Source organism: Erythrolamprus reginae, chromosome 6 (genome assembly GCF_031021105.1).
Source record: "Erythrolamprus reginae isolate rEryReg1 chromosome 6, rEryReg1.hap1, whole genome shotgun sequence".
NCBI lineage: Eukaryota > Metazoa > Chordata > Lepidosauria > Squamata > Dipsadidae > Erythrolamprus > Erythrolamprus reginae.
Genome location: NC_091955.1, coordinates 28,085,024 through 28,106,174, shown reverse-complemented (window position 1 = coordinate 28,106,174; position 21,151 = coordinate 28,085,024). Strand labels below are relative to the sequence as shown.

The following is a 21,151-nucleotide window of genomic DNA, read 5'->3' as shown; positions in this document are numbered from 1 at the left end:
TTATAAGTCTGCTAAATAAGTGGTAATTATGACCAAAACTTGTACTATAACTTTTACACTGACCCAGTCACCTGATTGTGATTTTTTTTGGGGTGATTTTTAACTTTCTCACCAGCTTCCAATTAATCAAATACATGGGGAAGCTTTAAAAAGTCATTGTGTAGCAGCAAGTACCATACTGTATACTGCAGAATATAATTAACCCCTCTGAGAAGGTCCTAACTACTCCTATAAGTAAACTGACAAAAAAAATTGCTTTACTTTACTTTTGATGTCCAAACTTTCAACTTTACTATGCCACATTTCAAAACTCATGGATTAGATTCTAGAATTCATTGCCACTCCAAAGTATATCTCAAACTGTTTTGTGATTGTACTTATGAGAAACAATCTATTACTTCTCCTTAATTTATGCACAGATATTTATTCAGGTATTAGAGTGTCTTGTAATTATTTTTGTAATAACTCATGATCTTACTATAGTAATAACTCATGAATTTATAAAATATTTTAAAACATTGTCAGAGGCTTGAATCTAATAAATGAAACAATGAAATTTCAAGTCAAAACTTATTAGTTGCTGTACTGTCAGGTTAATAAAGAGTTTCACAAATTCATTACCACACCTCAACTGAGAAATGAAATGTCAGCTTCACTGTCATAAAATTAAATACAAGTAATAAAACTTAATTCAGGACTACGTAGTTCTATGTAGAGACATTTGCACCTAATGTCTTTCAATATTAATTTCTGACCACAATTGTCAAAAATCATGGCAAAAGTTTTATACCATTTGATAGCAACAAACAAAAACAAGTTTAAGTCCTAAAAACAAATTCTCCAAAGTTAACTTTCCAAAAACAAAAAAAAGGGAAAATCTTTGTGTTCCCTATGAGTGTAACATTCTTTGCATTATTGTTCCACATACCATAGCCCTTATCTTTACACAAAATGTTTAATGAAACCTACTAGAACTAAAACTTGTGTACCTCAGTCTACAGGTGATCATATTAAATAAATTGATGGACAGACTAGTCTGATTTATAGTCACTCCGAGTCTTCGGAGAGGGGCGGCATACAAATCTAATAAATAAATAAAAAATAAATATGTTCTAGACCAGGGCTGTCAAACTCCAGCACAGAGGCATCATGTGCTGGCCATGCCTACACCCAGTGTAGCAAAGGGAAAAAGGGCTGATATGTCACATGACACCATCTGACGACATGAGTTTGACACCCTATTCCAGACTATAAGTTTTATTTTAGTTTATCACATTGAGTGATTACTTTGAGCTTAGTGTGTTGCAATTATTTATAGCTTATGTGTGAAACCAGCCAACTAAGATTTATTAACAAACCCCTTGAGTTTGACTCAACTCTTGATGACTATAAGGAAATTTGCTATTATTTTCTTCTGGGGAGGGTTTTTTTTTTTCAATTTCTCAATCAAACTTGCAGTCCAGGTATTCCCTGATGGTGCCCAACAGATGGTTTCCCTCTTTTGCTTCAAAGCCCAGACATGATCGGTCAGGTTCTGCCACCTGCTGGGAACATGTATTCTCTTATGACATGTGAAGCAAGAATTAAATGCTGACATTCAAGCTAGGATTGTTTGAAGAAGTTAGGTTTAGTTTTCTTTTCTGATGAACACCCCCCACCCCCATTAGGATGAACAAGAACAAATATATTTATATTAGCCAGGAATTCTTCTTTATATCTATTTTTTTCCCCTTGTCCCTTTTTGAAGCTCTTTCAGATTAAGTTTTTTGACTCTGGAAAATAACTATGAGGGCTCAGGGAAGTTAAAAGATATTATTATTATTATTATTATTATTATTATTATTATTATTATTATTATTATTAAAATTTGTATGCTGCCCTTCTCCATAGACTTGGGGAGGCATACAAATTTATGAATTTAGATTTCCTTTTCAAGTGTGAACATGTAAAAACTCTTGAAAATTTTTAAGATGTTTAAGGTGGTGAGTGGAATGGGGACATAATCTGCATTATAGGTAAAATTGTTTCATACTTGAGGAACTAAAGCAAAGTTTCACATAAGCAGAAAATTACAAACAGACCTATCTATTTAGGTAATGGTAACACATTTATTTGCTGCCATAGATTTTAGCAAAATTTATGCAAAATATAAAATGCAGCAACATTAATATAAAATTTAATATTCACATAATTCATATCAGTTCATCTCCTCTAGATCTGTCTGTCAATACCTGGTTTCATATCTTCCATACAGTCATTGCAAACAATGCAACTTAAATACAGACATTTTAAAGTATTGTCTTTTTCTCTAACTTTGAAATTTAATTCTCAACATAGCTCTGCTTTTCATGTGGACCCACCCACACATCGGAATGATGAAATACCTGCCAGGAAACATTCTATTCCCTACTCAAAGAAGCAAATTACAGTATATTTAAAACTCCACAAAGATAATCATAGAAGAATACTGCTATCTTTATCACTACTTTTAGCACCACTGGAAAACATTTTTATCAGTCTAATCCAATTCAAGTCAATCACTCTTCCCAAACAGTATGAGGATTTTGACACAAGTGCTTCCACTGAAAGCATATTGCCCTGATAATCTGTTTTGTCAACTAAACATTGTGGTTGCTTGCCAACCTCTTAACACTGGCTTTTCTTTTTTGTCCTTTTCTATCTTGTGCTTTATTAGATCCATTGTATATTTTAATTGGGTAGGTTGCCTTTTGCTTCTCAGCTTTAAAACACCGCTTTGCTACATTATTGGTAGTAATAATTTAACTCTCAATGCCTTCATACCTACTGTATGTACCTGATTGTTTAGAATTAACAGCATCATTCCTTTTTTAAATGAAATTAATCTGAAACATCCTGACTTCATAATTGCTTTATAGGGCATGTAACAGCTAAAAGATATCTGAATATTCCAGAATATCAAATATCAAACAAAACATTACACATATAGAGTACAGCCTCAAAAGGAAATAGTCACAAACATTTTGTGAGAGCTAGTTCATTAGGCCAAGCAACTTAATACTAAAATCTTTTCATAGGTTAATACAAAAGTCTCTGGGTCAAAGCTAAATTAAAAAAAAATCATGTGAAAGAGCTTCATTTTTTCGGATACCAAATTAGATTAGATTTATTGGATTTATATGCCGCCCCTCTCCGCAGACTCGGGGCGGCTCACAACAATGGCAAAAACAGTACATCGTGACATATCTAATATTTACCAATCTAATTACAGTTTTAGGTTAAAAAATTCATAAAAGCAACCCCAATATATATAAAAAACAAGCACACAATCAATCATACACCAAAACAACATGGGCAAGGAGGAGATGTTTCAATTCCCCCATGCCTGATGGCAGAGGTGGGTTTTAAGGAGTTTACGAAAGGCAAGGAGGGTTACAGTGCTGGTTGCACAATGATGGTTAAAGCTGCCGTTGTTACTGGATTTGAGCTACTGGCTCTGTGGAAGAGAACAGAGAAAGGCCATTGAAATGTGGAATCCAGGAAATCCAGGAACTCTGCTCCCATTCGGGCAAGACCTACAACAGTGATTGTGAACCTATGGCACAGGTGCCACAGGTGGCACATGGAGTCATATCTGCTGGCACAATGAGCCCTAGCCCTAGCTCAACTCCAACATGCATACATGTGCCAGCCAGCTGATTTTTCACTCGCATAGAGGCTCTGGGAGAGTGTTTTTGGCTTCCAGAGAGCCTCCAAGGGGATGGGGGAGGACATTTTTACCCTCCCCTGGTTCCAGGGAAGCCTTTGGAGTCTGGGGAGAGCAAAACACAAGCCTTCTGGGCCCACCAGAAGTTGGGAAAAAGGCCGTTTTTGGCCTCCAGAGGACCTATGGAGGGTGGGGGAAAGCTGTTTTTGCCCTCCCCAGGCATTGAATTATGGGTGTGGGCAATGCATATTTTCACAAGGGAAAAATGGTTCACCATCACTGACCTAGAACATGTTGCTGGCCTATGTAGGACTCCAAGAATCCACCACTTTTCCTGTGTGCAGGGCATCCACTCTGCCTGAACTACTTCAGGAAAATGAAAGAGCAGAGTCATAATATTCAGGGCCAGGACCTGCTTTATTCTACTTTGCTTTAGTACCACTCAATTATTGCGATCATAACTTTGAATGGTTGCTGAAGAAGTGGTCATAACCATAGTTCCCTCTAAGCTGAGCAGTGAGCAATCGCTCACTTAAAAATCATCATCAGCTCAGAGTTTTCCAAACCTGCCCAGAAGCCGAGAGGGAAAGAGTGAGAGGGAAGGTGAGAGAGAGGAAGAGAGGAAGAGAGAGAAACAGATAGAAAAAAGAGAGGAAGGAAAAGAGAAAGAAAATCAAAATCTAGTTTGAAACTAGCTCAACTATTTAAGTGGCATTTTGATATTGATAGAGTTGCCCTATTATGAGCTCAACTGTTATAGACACACAGTACAGTATTTTATTTTGAAATTCTCTGAGGCAAAACAGGGTGGGTTTTTTATTTGTTTGTTTGTTTGTTTGTTTGTTTATTTACTTACTTACTTACTTACTTACTTACTTACTTACTTACTTATTTATTTATTATTTCTATGCCACCCAGTCCCGAAGGGACTGCCGCTCAGACACTATACTTTTCCGCCCACCCCCCCAAAAAATTAGAGGAAACACTGGTCATAACTCAAGGGTTACCTTAATCTATAAATAAAACAGAACAGAAAAGAACAAACAGAACAGAACAACAGAGATGGAAGGCACCTTGGAGGTCTTCTCGTCCAACCCAACTGCTTAATCAGGAAACTCTATTCCAGTGTTGGTGAACCTTTTCAGCACTAAGTGCTGAAACAGGACCATGCATATAAGTGCATGTGCCGGAAACTGGAAAAGCAGAAAGATGATCTTCTGATTGCCAGCATGTGCATGTACACAGGCCAGCTGGTCTTTGCACATGCATATCTGCCAGAATTCAGAAGGTCAAGTGGCCAGCGTGCATGCATGTTCCGGAAACCAGAAGATCATACTCCCAGCACGTGCATGCTTTTGGTTTCCATTGCTCCTGTGCACATGAAAACCATCTGGCCAGCATGCCAAACCTGGAAGAGCAATGGGTGATGGTTCGCGTGCCACTTCCGGCAAACATAGCTTAGGTTCGCCATCATGGCCCTATACCATTTCAGACAAATGGTTGTCCAATCTCTTGTTAAAAATTTCCCTTGTTGGAGCATTCACAACTTCTGGTGCAAGTTGTTTCATTGATTAATTGCTCTAACTGTCAGGAAATTTCTTCTTAGTTGCAGTTGTAGTTGCCATCCATTGCTTCTTGTCCTGCCCTCAGGTATTTTGGAGAATAGCTTGACTCCCTCTTCTTTGTGGCAATCCCTAAGATATTGGAACACTGCTATCATGTCACTCCTAGTCATTCTTTTCATTAAACTAGACATACCCGATTCCAGCAACTGTTATTTATATTTTTAGTCTCCAATTCCTTAATCAACTTTGTTGCTCTTCTCTGCACTCTTTCTACTGTCTCAACATCTTTTTTGCATTGTGGCAACCAAAATTGGATGCAGCATTCAAAGTGTGGCCTTACCAATGCATTATAAAGTGGTATTAACACTTCACGTGAACTACCCCCTTTGTTAATGCAGCCTAGAACTGTGTTGGCTTTTTTGGCAGCTGCTGCACATTGCTGGCTCAGATTCCTCTCAGAGTTACTACTATTTAGCGAAATACAATCTATACTGAACCTGTGCGTTTTGTTTTTCTTGCCTAAAAGTGTTGTGGTTGGCTCACGGCTAGCTCCTCTGGCCACTGATTTTGACTCAGAGGAGTCTGTCAGATCAAAGACCTGTCTGGCTTAACGAGGAGTCAGACAGTGAAGGGGAAGGAGAAGGGGATGTGGAAGGTGCCAGAGAGGCAGAGAGGCCTGTAGAGCCTGTAGGATCTCCAGTCAGAGCTTCATCTTGGTCAGATGAGGAGGTCCATAACCCCATCCTCAATGTCAGGGTCCGTAGAATGCTGAGACGCCAGGAGCAGCTGCGCAGACACAGACGCAGATTTTAAGACTATCTGTGTTTGCCTGTAACATCTACATTACTGGATTGCTTCTGAAAATATAACCGTGGTGGCAGCTTAATACTCAGCTTTTCCCATGACAATAAGATGCTCAAGCTTGAAATCTTGTCTCTCAATCTAATATTTATGCTGTGTGACTAAAGTTACACATTTTGATGTGATCTTCGGAGAGGGGCGGCATACAAATCTAAGTAATAAATAAATAATAAATAAATAAACCAAACTTGGCCAATTTGACCTTGGATGGAGGTACTACTTGTACTGCTGTAGGATTAACAAGTAAATTTAGTGGCGCCTACTACCTAATTGAAGCCAACATGTAGGCAACATTATAGCAGGATTTGAATGTGTAACACCAAAAATTTCAATTCCTGGTTATGTGAAAAAAAAATTCAAAATGTAAGTCAAAATATTTGAATGGCAATGATATTTTTTTAGTTCTAAAAACTAAAGTTCAAATTTTCTTGAACGATACTGCTTATTAATATGTTGCTGAAAATAAAAAAGTAATTTATAACTATAAAATAGCATATGGTAATATTGTATATTTTACATGCTGAACTTTATATCAGTTCAACAGTTTTTCTTAGAAGTCCTTTAAACCATGCTGCCCTCTTGTGATCAATTTATTTAATATTTCATAGTAATACACAAGACTAAAAATACAGCAAATGGTTCTATTGGATTGTTTAAAAGCCTAAATTCACATGGTGCCCTTTGTACTGATACTGATAATATCTGAACTTCATTTGGCACCCTAAGTATCAGCAAAATTAAGTCTTCTTTCTGAAACTACTTCATATATTTAGACTGAAGAGACTATACACATACACACATTACTTTTATTATGCACATTTAAAAGTGACAAACACAAATCATTTAAAAGGAAAAAATAATCTGTCACAGAGATATTCATTATAAAGATAGCATAGATATATAAAAGATTATTCTGAATCCTCAACAAAGAAAACATTCTCATGAGATCATACTTTTGTATAAACAATTATAGTCTCAGTTTATGGGGGAATATTGTTCAACATAAGATCCACATAAACCTAACCCATCATGTCAGAATACATTCTACAATGCATTCACTTTCTTTTTGCCAATCAACTTACTTAAGAAGGCATTCTTTCAAATCACAGGTCTACAAGAGGTCCACAAAGATCCTTCTTAATATAAAGATGTCAATGTCATGCAGCTTTATATTTTTTTAGTATCAACATAATATAAGTTTCTTTAAAATGGGAAATACAATATTCAAATGCAGCAGTATTTCTTAGCTGTTGAATAGAATAGAATAGAATAGAAAAGAAGAGAATAGAATAACAAAGTTGGAAGGGACTTGGAGGTCTTCTAGTCCAACCCCATGCTTAGGCAGAAAGTCCTACACCACTTCAGACAAATGGTTATCTAATCTCAGTGAGGGTCACCACCCCAAATAAGCCCCTGAATATGACTATATGTTATAGGAATTATAATAGGTACAGCAATCTGCTTTCCATTTCCTTCTTCTGCTATGAGCATCCTACAAATATAGCAAAGATCAGAAGGTGGAGCTGTTAGTCTACATTTTAATTCAGGAGAGGTGTTCTAATGAGAAGTTTAAGCAGATCCTCTATGACTAATTTTACTATATACATACATGACTGACAATTGCCTTACAAGTGAGTTTTCTTGTGGGAAGTTTGCACACTCAATATCTGTATATCTGGGGAATGAAGCATGTATATACACACACGCACGTGCGTGCATGCACCCACCCACCCACACACACACACACACACATACAGGAGGTGGACAAACAAATGGAAACACTTGACTTTTTGGCATCATAATGTTTGAACACGTTCAAATCAATCAAAACTGGACATATTTTAATGCTTTTTTAAAAAAAAATCTGTTATTTGATTTGTTTTTTAAACTACCTTTTTTAAACAGAAATTTAAGGAAATTGGTTATAACCTTCTAGAAATGGCAGATTCAGGTAAGAAGTCGATTTCCACCGCCATCGTCTCTAAAAGAACTGGAGGGTGCTTTGACTGAAGAATGGGCTAAAATTCCTTTGGAAACAATTTATAATTTGTATGAATCGATACCTCGGAGAATTGAGGCTGTATTTGCCGCAAAAGGTGGACCAACACCATATTAAAAGATATTTTGATGATTTTTCAAAGTGTTTCCATTTTTCTGTCCATCCCCTGTGTTTTCTTTTTCAAGACTGTCTGGAAAGCTGAAGAAACTGTGCTGCCATGTTTTCAAATGAGTATTTTTCACATGTTTGTTTTCTGAATGATCCCATTATAAAGCTTTTAAGGACAACTAGACAACCATGCCCACCATTGGGTCATCATTTCTGATATATTTCCTTACCTAAGCAAAGAACAATGACAGGTGGGCAAAAATATCAGTGGAAGTGGGAACGACTGTTGGCTTCCCCATTGAGTTTCCTTGTGAGAAGCTCGCAGTGTCAAATGCTTCTTTCCATCCTCCCTCCCTCACCCTTTCTGTCTTTCTTTCTTTCTTTCTTTCTTTCTTTCTTTTTCTTTCTGTCTTCCTTCCTACCAACTTTCTTCCTTCCTCTTTCTTTTTCATTCCTTTTTCATTCCTTCTTTACTCCCTCCCCTCCTTCCTTTCTTTTTCCATCTTCCTTCCTTCCTATCATCTTTCTTTCTTCCTCCCTCCCTCTCTTTCTTTTTCTTTTTTTCTTTCCTTTTTCTTCCCTTCCCTTCTCCGCTTTCTTTTTCTGTTTGTCTACCATCTTCCTTCCTTCCTTCCTTCCTTCCTTTTCTTTCTTCCCTCCCTACTTTCTTTTTCTGCCTATCTTCATTCCTACCATCTTTCTTTCTTTTGGTCCGTCTGTCTATCAGTATTTCTTCCTAAGAGCTCCTGCCTTGCTCCACTCCACTCCACCTGACCTGTCATCCCCCAACTGTGTCCCACCATGAGATGGACATCTTAAAAAAAAAGCTTGCAAAATATAGAAACTTTTCTTGCTGCAAGAAGTTAATTGCTTGCCCTTGCGAGAAGTGTTTCTGTATTTTGCAAGCTTTATTTCCCTAAAGCTTGCAAATGTGTTCCAATGTGTAAGACAAAGCATTTGTTGGTTGAGATATGGAGCTGCCAATTGTTTGACCATTCTGACACATAGACAAGGTTTTTTTGTAGGGTAGCAGTATTGTCGGTGGTGTTGAATAGTTTTACATCATCAGCAAAGAGAACGCAGTTGCTTATAATATTGCAAAGGCCATTTATGTAAAGATTGAAGAGTGTGGTACCTAAAACACTACCTTGGGGAACATCACTGTTAACAGATGCAATGCTATAAATCATGAAACTTGCCATGCTAATAAAAAAGCAATTGACCTCAGCAGCCACTGTAATTAGATGAGATAAGATAATGAAATGCTTCTCAGTATGTAATCACAATGAGGACAATAAGTGTATCACAACTTTTCTTTCACCACAAGTACTCTGAAAGGTCACAATCAATTTAACTAGAGACCCAAGAAATGCATGTGGGCCAGCATCCAAACAAACAAAATATACTTTAATAAAAGAACAGCAGTAACAGCTATGTGCATTTTACCACACAATTACCGTACATAATTGCAGCACAGATATATATTGATATGAAAAACTGACAATAGCCAACATGAATAGATATTTATTTACGCTAAACAAAAAATGCACACCAGCATCTAGTCTCATATAGAGATTAAAATATAGTATTACAAAGCATCTACTAAATCCACTATTCATATTTCTACTTGCTTATTTCTTTAAACCATAAAAGTGCAAAGGGAAGATTCACCAAGATGTTACAGGAATGTGTAGGTGTTCCTCACAGAAACAATAGTTGGACTTAATGTGAGGTATCCATTTAGTCACTATGGATGAAAACTAATCAAGGAGAGAACCAACCTAGAACTAAAGAGAAATTGTTCCTGACAGAACAATTAATCGGTGGAAGTTTCTAGAGGTTTTTAAGAGGAGATTGGACAACTATTTGTCTGAAATGGTATAGGGCAGTGATTGCGAACCTATTGCACGGGTGCCACAGGTGGCACCCAGAGCTATATCTGCTGGCACATGAGCCATTGTCCTAGCTCAGCTCCAATGTCCATGTGTGTGCCGGTCAGCTGGGTTTTGGCTCTCACAAAGCTCTGGGAGCGCATTTTTAGCTTCCAGAGAGCCTCGGGGGGGATGGGAGAGGGTGTTTTTACCCTTCCCCAGCTCCAGGGAAGGCTGTGGAGCCTGGGGAGGGCGAAACACTTGCCTACTGGGCCCACCAGAAGTTGGGAAACAGGCTGTTTCCGGCCTCCAGAGGGCCTCAGGGAGAGGGCAGAAGAAGCTGTTTTCACCCTCCCCAGGCATTGAATTATGGGTGTGGGCACTTGCGCATGCATGATGGTGCGTATGCACCCTCTTTTGACACCCAAGGAAAAAAAGGTTCGCCATCACTGGTATAGGGCCTTGATGGTGAACCTGTGGACACGCATGCATTGCCCCACCTCAGCCAGCTGGTCATTGGGTTTCCAAGGCATGCAAACATACCAGCCAGCTGGTTATTGGATTTCTGAGGTGCGTGCCAGCCAGCTGGTCATGGGTTTCCAATGCTCTGGTGCAAGCATACACATGGCTACTGGTTTGGGCACTCTGTGCCTAAAAGGTTCGTCATCACTGGTATAGGGTTTCTTCCTTGCTCAGAGGGTTGGACTAGAAGACCTCCAAGATCCCTTCCAATTCTGTTATTATGTTGCTTCCTGTACTAGTGAGTAGACGTGGGCAAAGAAACCTCTTTTCTATTGCCCAAGAGTACAGAAATCTTCTTTCAATCTTAGCTTTGTTTTCCCAGAGAAGAATTGTGGGCCTGGGAGGTTCAAAGAAAATACTTCCTCAAAATGTCTCCTTCTGCACTGTAAACAACTCTGCTCTTCCAGCAGCCCTAACAAATATTGTAAAGTTAAAGGAGAAGTCCAAAAAGCAATTTTGATGGATACAACAAGAGTACTCCTGTGAGTTCCATGGTCTTGGGAAGGTTTTAAAAATTCTATTATGTTACTTTAATAACAATAAAGATATTTTCAAAACTAAAAAATTCTGTTTTCCTGAGTTTGCTAGCCACACAAGCTTAACATTAATCTTGAAAGCTCCTCAAAGTAACTGCACAATTTAAAGCTCCTGTGATTAAAGCAGAGTTTCTCTGATTCACATTCTCTTCCTTCCAGACAATCAAGAATCAATTCTGGAATTGTCCTTTTTCTCCTGCTGCTTCCACTGGGTTACACCAAGGTCTAACAGGCTTCACACTCCGAAATTCCTCCTAGAAAGTAACTGAGTCACAGTAGTAGCTTCTCATTTGCTTTTCCTCTAGTACAGGGGTAGGCAAAGTTGGTTCTTCTATGACATGTGGACTTCAACTCCCAGAATTCCTGAGGTAGCATGATTGGCTCAGGAATTCTGGGAATTGAAGTCCACAAGTCATAGAAGAGCCAACTTTGCCTACCCCTGCTCTAGTAAAATTAAGGTCATGCCACCATCGACTTCATACATGCACATATGTGTTCTGAAGCACCTCTTCTGAAAGATTTCCATAATCCTACTACACTGCACAGGAAACAGTTCACTTAGTGACCATTCTAAGTTACAATGGCATTGAATAAAGTGACAATTTTCATCCTGACAACTATTGCACAATCCCCATGGTCTATGATCAAAATTAAGATGCTTGGCAACTGACTCTCATTTATGGCATTTGCAGTGTCCCAGGGATCATGTGATCACCTTTTCCAACCTTCTTACTTTTACTGCATTAGAGGGTTATAGGTGAATGGACTTGAACCTTGACTCTTGTGACCTTGCTCGTTTCATTCATTTTTCCTCTGAGGCTGTTATAAGCTGGTATTGGCTGCAAATATATGCCAGGTTGCTTTCAGGGAGGGAAAGAAGGACCAGAACAACAAAAAACATACAGTGTTTAATAACAAAGAGATAATAATAAGGAAGGACAAGGGATAAGCAAGAAAAGAGGCAAGGATAATGAGATAATGAGAAAGGACAAGCATTGATCACTTCTGTAAAGGGAGTCTGCCGCACAAATTAACACATGAATCAACTCTCCACAAGGAAGGCACTCAAAGAGAGAAGAAAATCCAGTGGGTGAGACAAACAATCAGAAGCAAGAAAATAGATTAGATTTTGCCGTGTACCCAGGAACAGTTTTCAGGTCTTTGAAGCTGAAACAGGCTCTAAGAATTCAGGAGACTGAACAACAGGAATAAAAAAGGAAGTATTCCTAAGGGACAAAGATAAAGTGCTCACTACTGCAAGAAACATACACTTTTTTATTCTGTTTTGGTAAGTTGCCAACCTCGACTTTTGTTTCAAAAAGGACTTGGAGAAATCAGAAGAGGTTAAGAGAAGGACAATGAGGATAAGAAGGGACCCAACACTATGAAAAAAGACTAAAGAAGTTGTGTATGTTTAGGTTTAATTAAAAAATGACTCAAAATAGAATACTGTACTGTACACAGGAATTCTTCAAAGAGTGGAATGGCTGTCACAAAGAAAGCAGAGACCTGAATGCAGGAAAAACACTATGTATCATCCATCTATCTATTTATCTATCTATCTATCTATCTATCTATCTATCTATCTATCTACCTACCTACCTACCTACCTACCTACCTACCTAACTAACCTACCTAACCTACCTACCTAACCTACCTATCTTTATATATTGTATCATTATCATATATTACTCATATAAATAGAAATTCTAAAAAATTAAATAAAAACTAACAAACTAATACAGATTAAAGACATAGAAAGAAAGAGAGCCAGAGAGACAAAAGTGCAGAAAGAAAAGGCAGAAACGGGAAAAAGAAGTTTCAGATTTTTCTCTGTGATAAATACAGGTAAGATTACAAAGTTCTCTAAAAACAGCTCACTTTTTCTGTTATCTACTTTTTCTAATGATCAAAACATGAGTTGTAAGTACATTTTTTTCCTGTTTCATGCAAAAAAAGTCTTCAAGCGTTTTCTCATCAGCCATAAATGCAGATATTACCTAGCTTTTTTTTTTCTAATCAGGGAAATCTATTTAGCGATTTGTACAAGTTCCAACATTTTCACCAGCCATTCTTTTATTGCTAGCAGTGTCAAATCTTACCACTTTCGAGCACGTGGTAATATACTACAGTAGCTATAACTAAAAATAAAAGTATATGGCTTTTTTCCCAAGCCATCTATTTATTCAATCCAAAAGAAAAGCCTTTGATTTCAATTGTGACAGATAAATATCTTGAAATAACTGAGGAAAATCTCCATCTAGACCTTGAGATGAGTTGTCACAAGAACAAATGTGGATGGGCTCTAAAACTATAACACATAGAAAGTAGATAATTTCATCTAATCCAATAAGGGTTAAACTCAGCCAAATTCTAAAGATTACATCTGACTAGACAGAGAAGCAGAATCCCACAACTACAAACATTATTGAGACCTTTGGAGGTGATTTCTTCTATTTCCTCTTTTCCCCCAATTCAACAATTAATTTCCTATATTTTATTTAATGGCTTAAAAATATTCACAATATTTTTTTTTACTAAAGGAAGCAACACATGTTTTTGGCCACTAGGCTGTGCTAAAACATAACTCATCCGATAAAACATTCAGATTTTTTTTTTACACTGGCTGAAGCAACTTGCAAATTCAAACATTTGCTTCAATTAAAGTGTTAGTTTTGAGACAGTCTAGCTAAAAGTCATTCTTTAAAAATTTCAATGGAAAAAATAAAGGAAAAAATGCTTCAATATCAGGGACTCCAAGTAGAATGGCTATCCTTTCAAACCTTGTTTACAGCCTAAAGAAAGTATTTTTCATCAATTTTTAAAAATTCTGTCATAAATTATGTATACAGTGACCTTTTCATTTTGCTACATGTAGAACTGTTTGTTCTTTCTGAGGCAAAGATTCCCATTAAAGAATTATACTTAACTGTGGAAGATTTTAGTGTAAGACCTTAGATATTTATATCCCTGACAACATTCCATTTTCAGTTTCTTTAGGCATGTCAAATATGATTCAATTTCCTCACTTCATTTTTAGAGTATCCAAAGCTGCTTCTCAAAGTCTTTTAAATTTTAGAAGTGGTCTGTCAATGTATAATAGGAAGTAACATATTCATCCACCTAAATTCATGTTATGATATTTTACATACTACCGTGTTTCCCCGAAAGTAAGACAGTGTCTTACTTTCTTTTTACCCCCAAAAGCCCCACTACGTCTTACTTTCGGGGTATGTCTTACATTGGAAAAAAATTGAAAGGGTCGCGTTCCTGAAGGCATCTCCCCAGAGTCCAGAAGGGCAGCCGCGGGACAGGAGCCTCGTGAGCCCTTTTCCAAGTTCAACCTCAGGGCTCCAAGCGGCGTGCACGCGTGGAGCCACAGACGCGTGTCGGGGAAGCGTGTGTCTGGAGGGGAGGAGCCGCTCTGCGCAGTTGGGCAGCCCCACCTGCCTGCCGGAAAGGAGGCGGGCGAAGGAGGGCACAGCTCCGGCCGCTCGCCTCGGAGCCGGTCGGCCTCGCTGGCCGCTTGCAGCTGAGCCTCGGCAGGGGAAGAGGCGGTGGCGCCGCGGCGAGGCGAAGGCGAGGGGCATGCGGGGAGCTTGGAAGTGACGTCATCGGGCTCCCCCCCGGCAATACCCCCGTGTTTTCCCGAAAGTAAGACATATGTCTTACTTTCGGGGTACGGCTTATATTAGCCGACCCCCCTGAAACCCCCGATACGTCTTACAATCGGGGGTGTCTTACTATCGGGGAAACAGGGTAGTTAACCACATCATCTCCTCCTATGGGATTATCTGTATCACATAAAGAACAATAATAATTTGTTGTTTTGCATATACATGGAAAACCACATGATAACAAAAAAGAGTTATGTGTGGTAAATCTGATCTGTACACAAACACAATATGGAATATATATAAGCAGAAATCACCATTTAAAAATTCAATACATGTTAACACATCACTTTCTCTTCTTGCTTTTGTTAGTACAATGAGACTTTTATTTATTTTGAAGTTACAAAGGTGATCTGGTTTAAATTAATCTTACACGTTATCTTACCATATTTAGACTGCTTCTCTACTTTTTTTCTCTCTCTCCAGGCTGTAGCCCATGGAATAAAAAATTATGTGGCAGCTGAAAAGGAATTAATGTTTATTCTTCTCCAGAATAGGCACTCACCCACAATGCTTCATGTGTGGTGGCTTATCCATTCTCACTGCTAATTTTATCCTCAGACCAGAATCTTGGCTGTTTTTAGGGACTAACATTTTATGCAGCTCTGTTGATTTTGAGCTATTGGAAGTTGGGTACAACACAACCTAGAAAAGATACAAAGAAATTGTTTAACAGTCTGACAGGTTTCAGTAAATTTTACTTGGAAGCTCTGGTCAACCCAGAAGATATCCATGCTACTTTTTTCTATTTCCTAAAAGTTACACCGGATACAAAGAAAGTCACAAGCTTCCATCTCACTGCAACTCATAGCTTCAGTCAAGACAGGTTCATTTCAAGTGATCATGGGTCATTTCAAGTGATCGTGGCTTATTTTGTGGGCATGGCTTGATGGGCATGTGTTATTTTTTATTTATTTTGTCCAATACACAATAATATACAATGAAGCTTATAGAGATATATAGTAGAGAAGATATAGGAAAGACAATAGGACAGGGGATGGAAGGCACTCTAGTGCGCTTATGTACACCCCTTACTGACCTCTTAGGAATCTGGAGAGGTCAACCGTGGATAGTCTAAGGGTAAAGTGTTGGGGGTTAGGGGATGATACTACGGAGTCCAGTTCGTAGATGTACATTTAGCTTGTAGACTATTTAGCCGATGAACACTATATCACTACAAAAGCATCATTTACCATATGAATCAGAACCAATCACTGAAACAGATGGGTATCAGAACACATTATTTCTTAGACGCTAGGGCAGGGGTCTTCAACCTTGGCAACTTTAAGACTTGTGGACTTCAACTCCCAGAATTCCTCAGCCACCTTAGCTGGCTGAGGAATTCTGGGAGTTGAAGTCTACAAGTCTTAAGGTTGCCAAGGTTGGAGACCCCTGCGCTAGGGGATAAAATAAAGCTCTCTCAGGTTAAAGGGAAGAGGAGTATTGAATCTTCACTGTCAGATGGGGAAGAAATACAACAAAAGCCTAATGCAGCAATTCTGTACAAACAATAATGATCACTGAAGAATAGGAAATTATTTAACTATGTTCGCAAGGCATAGCCAGCAAGCTATTTTAAAATTATCATTAGCATTTACAGAAAAGAACAGCAGCAATATAAAACATGCACATGCATGCTCACACTCCAAATGTTAAATTATTTATTGGATACTTAAGGATTTGACAAGCAGCTTAAAGAAAATAGAGTTTATTTTTTTAACTGAATAATTAAAACTAATAAGACTAAGTTTTCTTTTTATTGAAATAGGCTTTGTGCTCAAACAACCCCAGCTGTTCCCATGTTGAATTCACTTCTGTGTTAAGCATGTACGCTGAATGTTGCTTTGAATTAATTTTAAATATCTGGATTTCCAAAGGCCAGAATATGACAGGATGTAGAGGAGGAAGAAACTTTTTGATGGTACAGAATTTAGTAATCCCTATTCCATCTCAAAAGGATATCTTCAGAAGGTAGTTTTCAAAATTGCTAAAATATTTTATCCAGACTTTTGTCATGTTTAGAAGAAACTAATGAAAACAAAGAGTCATGTTAAGAATGTTTAATTGATGTTTCATTAAATTTAATGAGTCTATTCTAAATGTGATTAAGTCGGGAATCAATATATGAATCTTCCTGTAATAACTAAACATTTTAATGGATATAAAATTTAAATATGTCTGCATGACAAAGCACACTTGTATTTACAGTATATATAGTCTTTGTCAAATTAAAAATCAAATATCTTCTCTCTCACCCTAATATTCCCATACAACTCAATATTATTCTATTGCATTAATCTGTGAATGAATTGAATATTATTTATGCCTGAAAGCAAAAGTCTCATTCACTCACAGTCACAATATTTTTTAAAATAAAGACAAATATTATTTGTTTCTTTTGAATGCATACTTATTCCACACAATGAAAGTTTCTTTCAAACAGCCTTCGTCTCAAACTGGAATTACCTTCTTTTCAAAAAGCATATATTTACTAGAAAAAGTGTGTGGATTATATCTTAGAATAAAAGGCAAATACTGAGAATTCACATGAGGTTTACTAGTCTGATGCCCTGATCATGCAAGGAAACCCTGTATCATTTCAGACAAATGATTGTCCAATTGCTTCTTAAAAACCTCCAGTACCAGAGTATTGGATGGATGAATGAAAGGAAGGACAAAGAAAAAAAGCACAATTATAATAGATTACAATGTGAATGGGCAAATCTCCTTCACTAGCTATGACTTCTCCTGCTGCTCCAGAAGGAACTACAAATCCACGAACATCCCTTCATCAGAGCATTGTAACTAATTAAGAACAACTATTGGGTCAACGTTCCTGTTATCTGAACATACAGTAGTTTAAACATATGTGAATATAGCCAGTAAGAAATCAGTGATTTACCAGAAGATAATTCCACATCTTCTCTAGTTTCGCAAGAAATTTCATTTTAGTTTATCTTTATCTTTTTTGTTGTGGCCATATAGGTACGCCATTTCTCTATATAACAGTGACTCTCATTTTATTTTCTAATAGTACCTTTGGTGTAAACTATGAGGTACAAAAATCATTCTTGGAAATAAAGATTATGCTTACAGCTACCGGTATTACTGCACTTTACTATATGATGAGCTTCAAAGCAATTAAAAAGTCCAATAAATAAGTAAACCAATATATTGGGAAGGTGGGAGGCATGGACACATGTTGCATATACAGAAGGAAAAGATGATTCCAAGGATACATTTTGCACAGAAATTTCTCCTTTTCCCCTTATAATCCTTCACTGACACCAGTGTACCCTCTAAGGTGTGCGGCTGTGCAGCTGCACACGCAAAAACAATCCCTCGCGCAGCCTTTTCCAAGGCTGCATAAAGGAGCTGGGCATTGGAGTTGGGGGCGGGGAGCGACAAGGAAAGTGTGAAGGGTTATGTGAACATCTTTTGGGAACTTCTGACAAGCAACTGCAGGGATTCACTTAACGACTGTGGCAAGAATGGTGGTAAAGTGAGGCAGAACTCACTTAATAACCGTCTTACTCAGGAGATAGAAACATTGGCCTCCATTGGGGTCAAAACAGAAGTCGAGGATTATCTGTCTGACCAGTGCACTCTTTCAGAAGCAGATCAGGAGTCCATTTTGAAGCTTCACAAAAAACATCTTGGGGGGAAGCAGGTTGTCCTCGACTTACAATGGTTCATTTACTGACCATTCAAAGTCTCAACAGCCCTGAAAAAAGTGACTTATGTCCCTTTTTCACACTTACAACCTTCGCAGCAGCCCCATGATTGCATGATCAAAACTTGGCCGCTGTTTCATATTTATGACCGTTGCTGTGTCTTGAGGTCATGTGACTTTTGCAACTGTCTCACAAGCAAAGACAATGGGGGAGAGGGGGCGGAGAAGCCAGATTCGCTTAACGACTGGGTTTCTAACCGATCCAAGCCAAGGCATGACAATGTGCCGCTCAGACATTATACTTTTCCGACCACGCCGAAAAATAATTAGAGGTAACATTACTTGACACCCAGGATTCATATCTGATAAATTCAAGACAAGTAAAAACATAAGAACAATTCTGCTGTATCAAGCCAAAGGCACCTGGAGTACAGTATTCTGAGTCACAAATGGCAAGTTGGATTGGTTGACCACAGCCTGTTTCAGCATTGCTTTGGACTGGAGTAACCATACTGTCTATGATTCAGGAAGTAATGAGCCGGCATTAGTGTCCACTTTTAAACAATCCAAATTGGTTACCTTCCACAACTGAGCTATGTGCTATGAAACCACAGATTTCTTTCATCAATTCTGAAATTCCCCGTCTTCCCGGACCAGTTTTACATTGTGAGTGAAAGAAAAACATTTTTCCATCTCTGCTATTAATGCCATAAATGATTATACATACCTTGGTCAAATCTCCTTTGCTTTCAAGCTGGAGCTATAATCTTTCCTCATAGGAGGCTAGTCCATCTCATAATTACATTGGTCGTTCTATCTCAAAACCTTTCCCACTTCTATATCTTTCTAAAGGAATTGTGACCAGACCTATACATAATATTCCAAGTGTAGTTCCATTCTAAATTTGTATAAGAGCATTATTATATCAGCAGTTCTATTTTCATTTCCCCTACAAATGTTTGCAAGCATAGGATTTTCTGGTTTTGCAGCAGCTACGTATAGTTTGACATTTTCATCAAGCCATCTGCAATTATTTCTGATCAGTCTCTGTCAGAAAAGATGACATTAATGTCACTGTTGTGGGTTGTTGGGGTTTTTTGTGCCTTTGAATAGGTGTTGATTTCTAGTGACCTGCCTGGACAAGCCCTTCCAGTTTTCTTGCCAAAGTCTTCAGAAGTCACTTGTGATTGCTTTATTTCTACAGCCTGAGAGACAGTAATTATCTTAATGCCACAGACAGACTTTTGCAACTATAGCTCACAGTCTTCCAGTTTGTAAGCTGTATCTTTAACTATTACACAAAACTGATATTTTCCTTTTTACGTGAAAGCAATTGAAACTGTCCATCATTATTGCAGCTTTTTTCATATGTCAAACTTAATTTGCCATTTTTTGTGTTAACTTTAGCTTCTTTGGACTAAATGTCACTAGTTCTAACTGTCTTTTGGGAGAGTATATAGACAAACACATTGACTCATTAAAAGTATTTGCTTCATATATAGATATGCTGTTATGCTATTCTATGCCATTCTCGTTACAGGACAATTTTATCCTCAATATGCCCTTATCTACAGAGCTTCCATAAGATATAACTATGCATCCCATTTCTTACCTGCACTCTACCATATATTTTATTTATTATTTGCATTCTAACACCAAGCACTCCAACTCTCCCATTTTTACTTAGATCTTCTTTCATTTGACAAATAATACCAACAGTGGATTGCTATCAGTACAGCCCGGATCCACGAACCAGTAGAAGCAGTGGCGGGAAGCTCCGCCCACCCACCCGGGATGCTTCTGTGCATGCTCAGAAGCATCACACGCACACACATGTGCGGACCAGCAGCGAAGGAATTTGCAACTTATTACTGGAACATATATAATATTACCCTTGGATTTTCCTTTACCATTGTTACTCTGTAGTTCTTTTGACTGACTATATTCATTTCCTCGATCTATCGTTGTATGAAAACCTCTCTAAAAGTCTTCGGAGAGGGGCAGCATACAAGTGTAATAAATTATTATTATTATTATTATTATTATTATTATTATTATTATTATTATTATTATTATTATTATTATTATAACCAAAAATGTCACTCTCCACTATGAGTGGTTCTTATGTGCTGGATATTTGTTTCATTTTGCTGGCTTTTTTTACAGCATCCATTTAAAAACTGCTTATCATCTTTTTGATATTATGTTATGCACACAACAGGTTCAAGTCCAACCAACCTTCTTTGTGCAGACTAGGTTTGTCCCAACAGATATACAGTACTAGTACCTCACAAACCTGTCGCTTGAAAAGTGGTATCTTCAGTCATTGATGCTGAAAATGAGCCACAGCCAATGAACAGCTTTTTCCATACTATTTATATAACTACATGCCACCTTCATACTAGACAGAAAATTAATTGTGTAGCTGGCACACCCATTTCTCTATGTATAAACCTCTACAAAAAAGTGAATATTCTCCTACTGCAAGCTGATGTTCCAGGCTGAAGTCGTATCTTATCCTTGACTTTTATTGCCAACTTCTGTTTTCTTAGCTAATTTTGTTCACCTATGAGAATGAACCTGCTCCCTTAGAATCAGGAGCTTATTACACTGATCATACACAGACAATGTCTAACCAGCAATTATTTACATGATGC

At 37.9% G+C, this 21,151-nt stretch overlaps 1 protein-coding gene across 3 annotated transcripts in view; it reads right to left on the bottom strand.

Moving 5' to 3' along the window:
* CADPS2 (calcium dependent secretion activator 2) overlaps positions 1-21,151 on the bottom strand; it is a 507,583-nt gene that overhangs the window by 234,123 nt on the left and 252,309 nt on the right. For all 3 annotated transcript variants that reach the window (XM_070755440.1, XM_070755441.1, XM_070755442.1), the window contains exon 8: positions 15,327-15,466. In XM_070755440.1, coding sequence (XP_070611541.1) covers positions 15,327-15,466 — 140 coding nt within the window. The remainder of the gene's footprint in view (positions 1-15,326; positions 15,467-21,151) is intronic.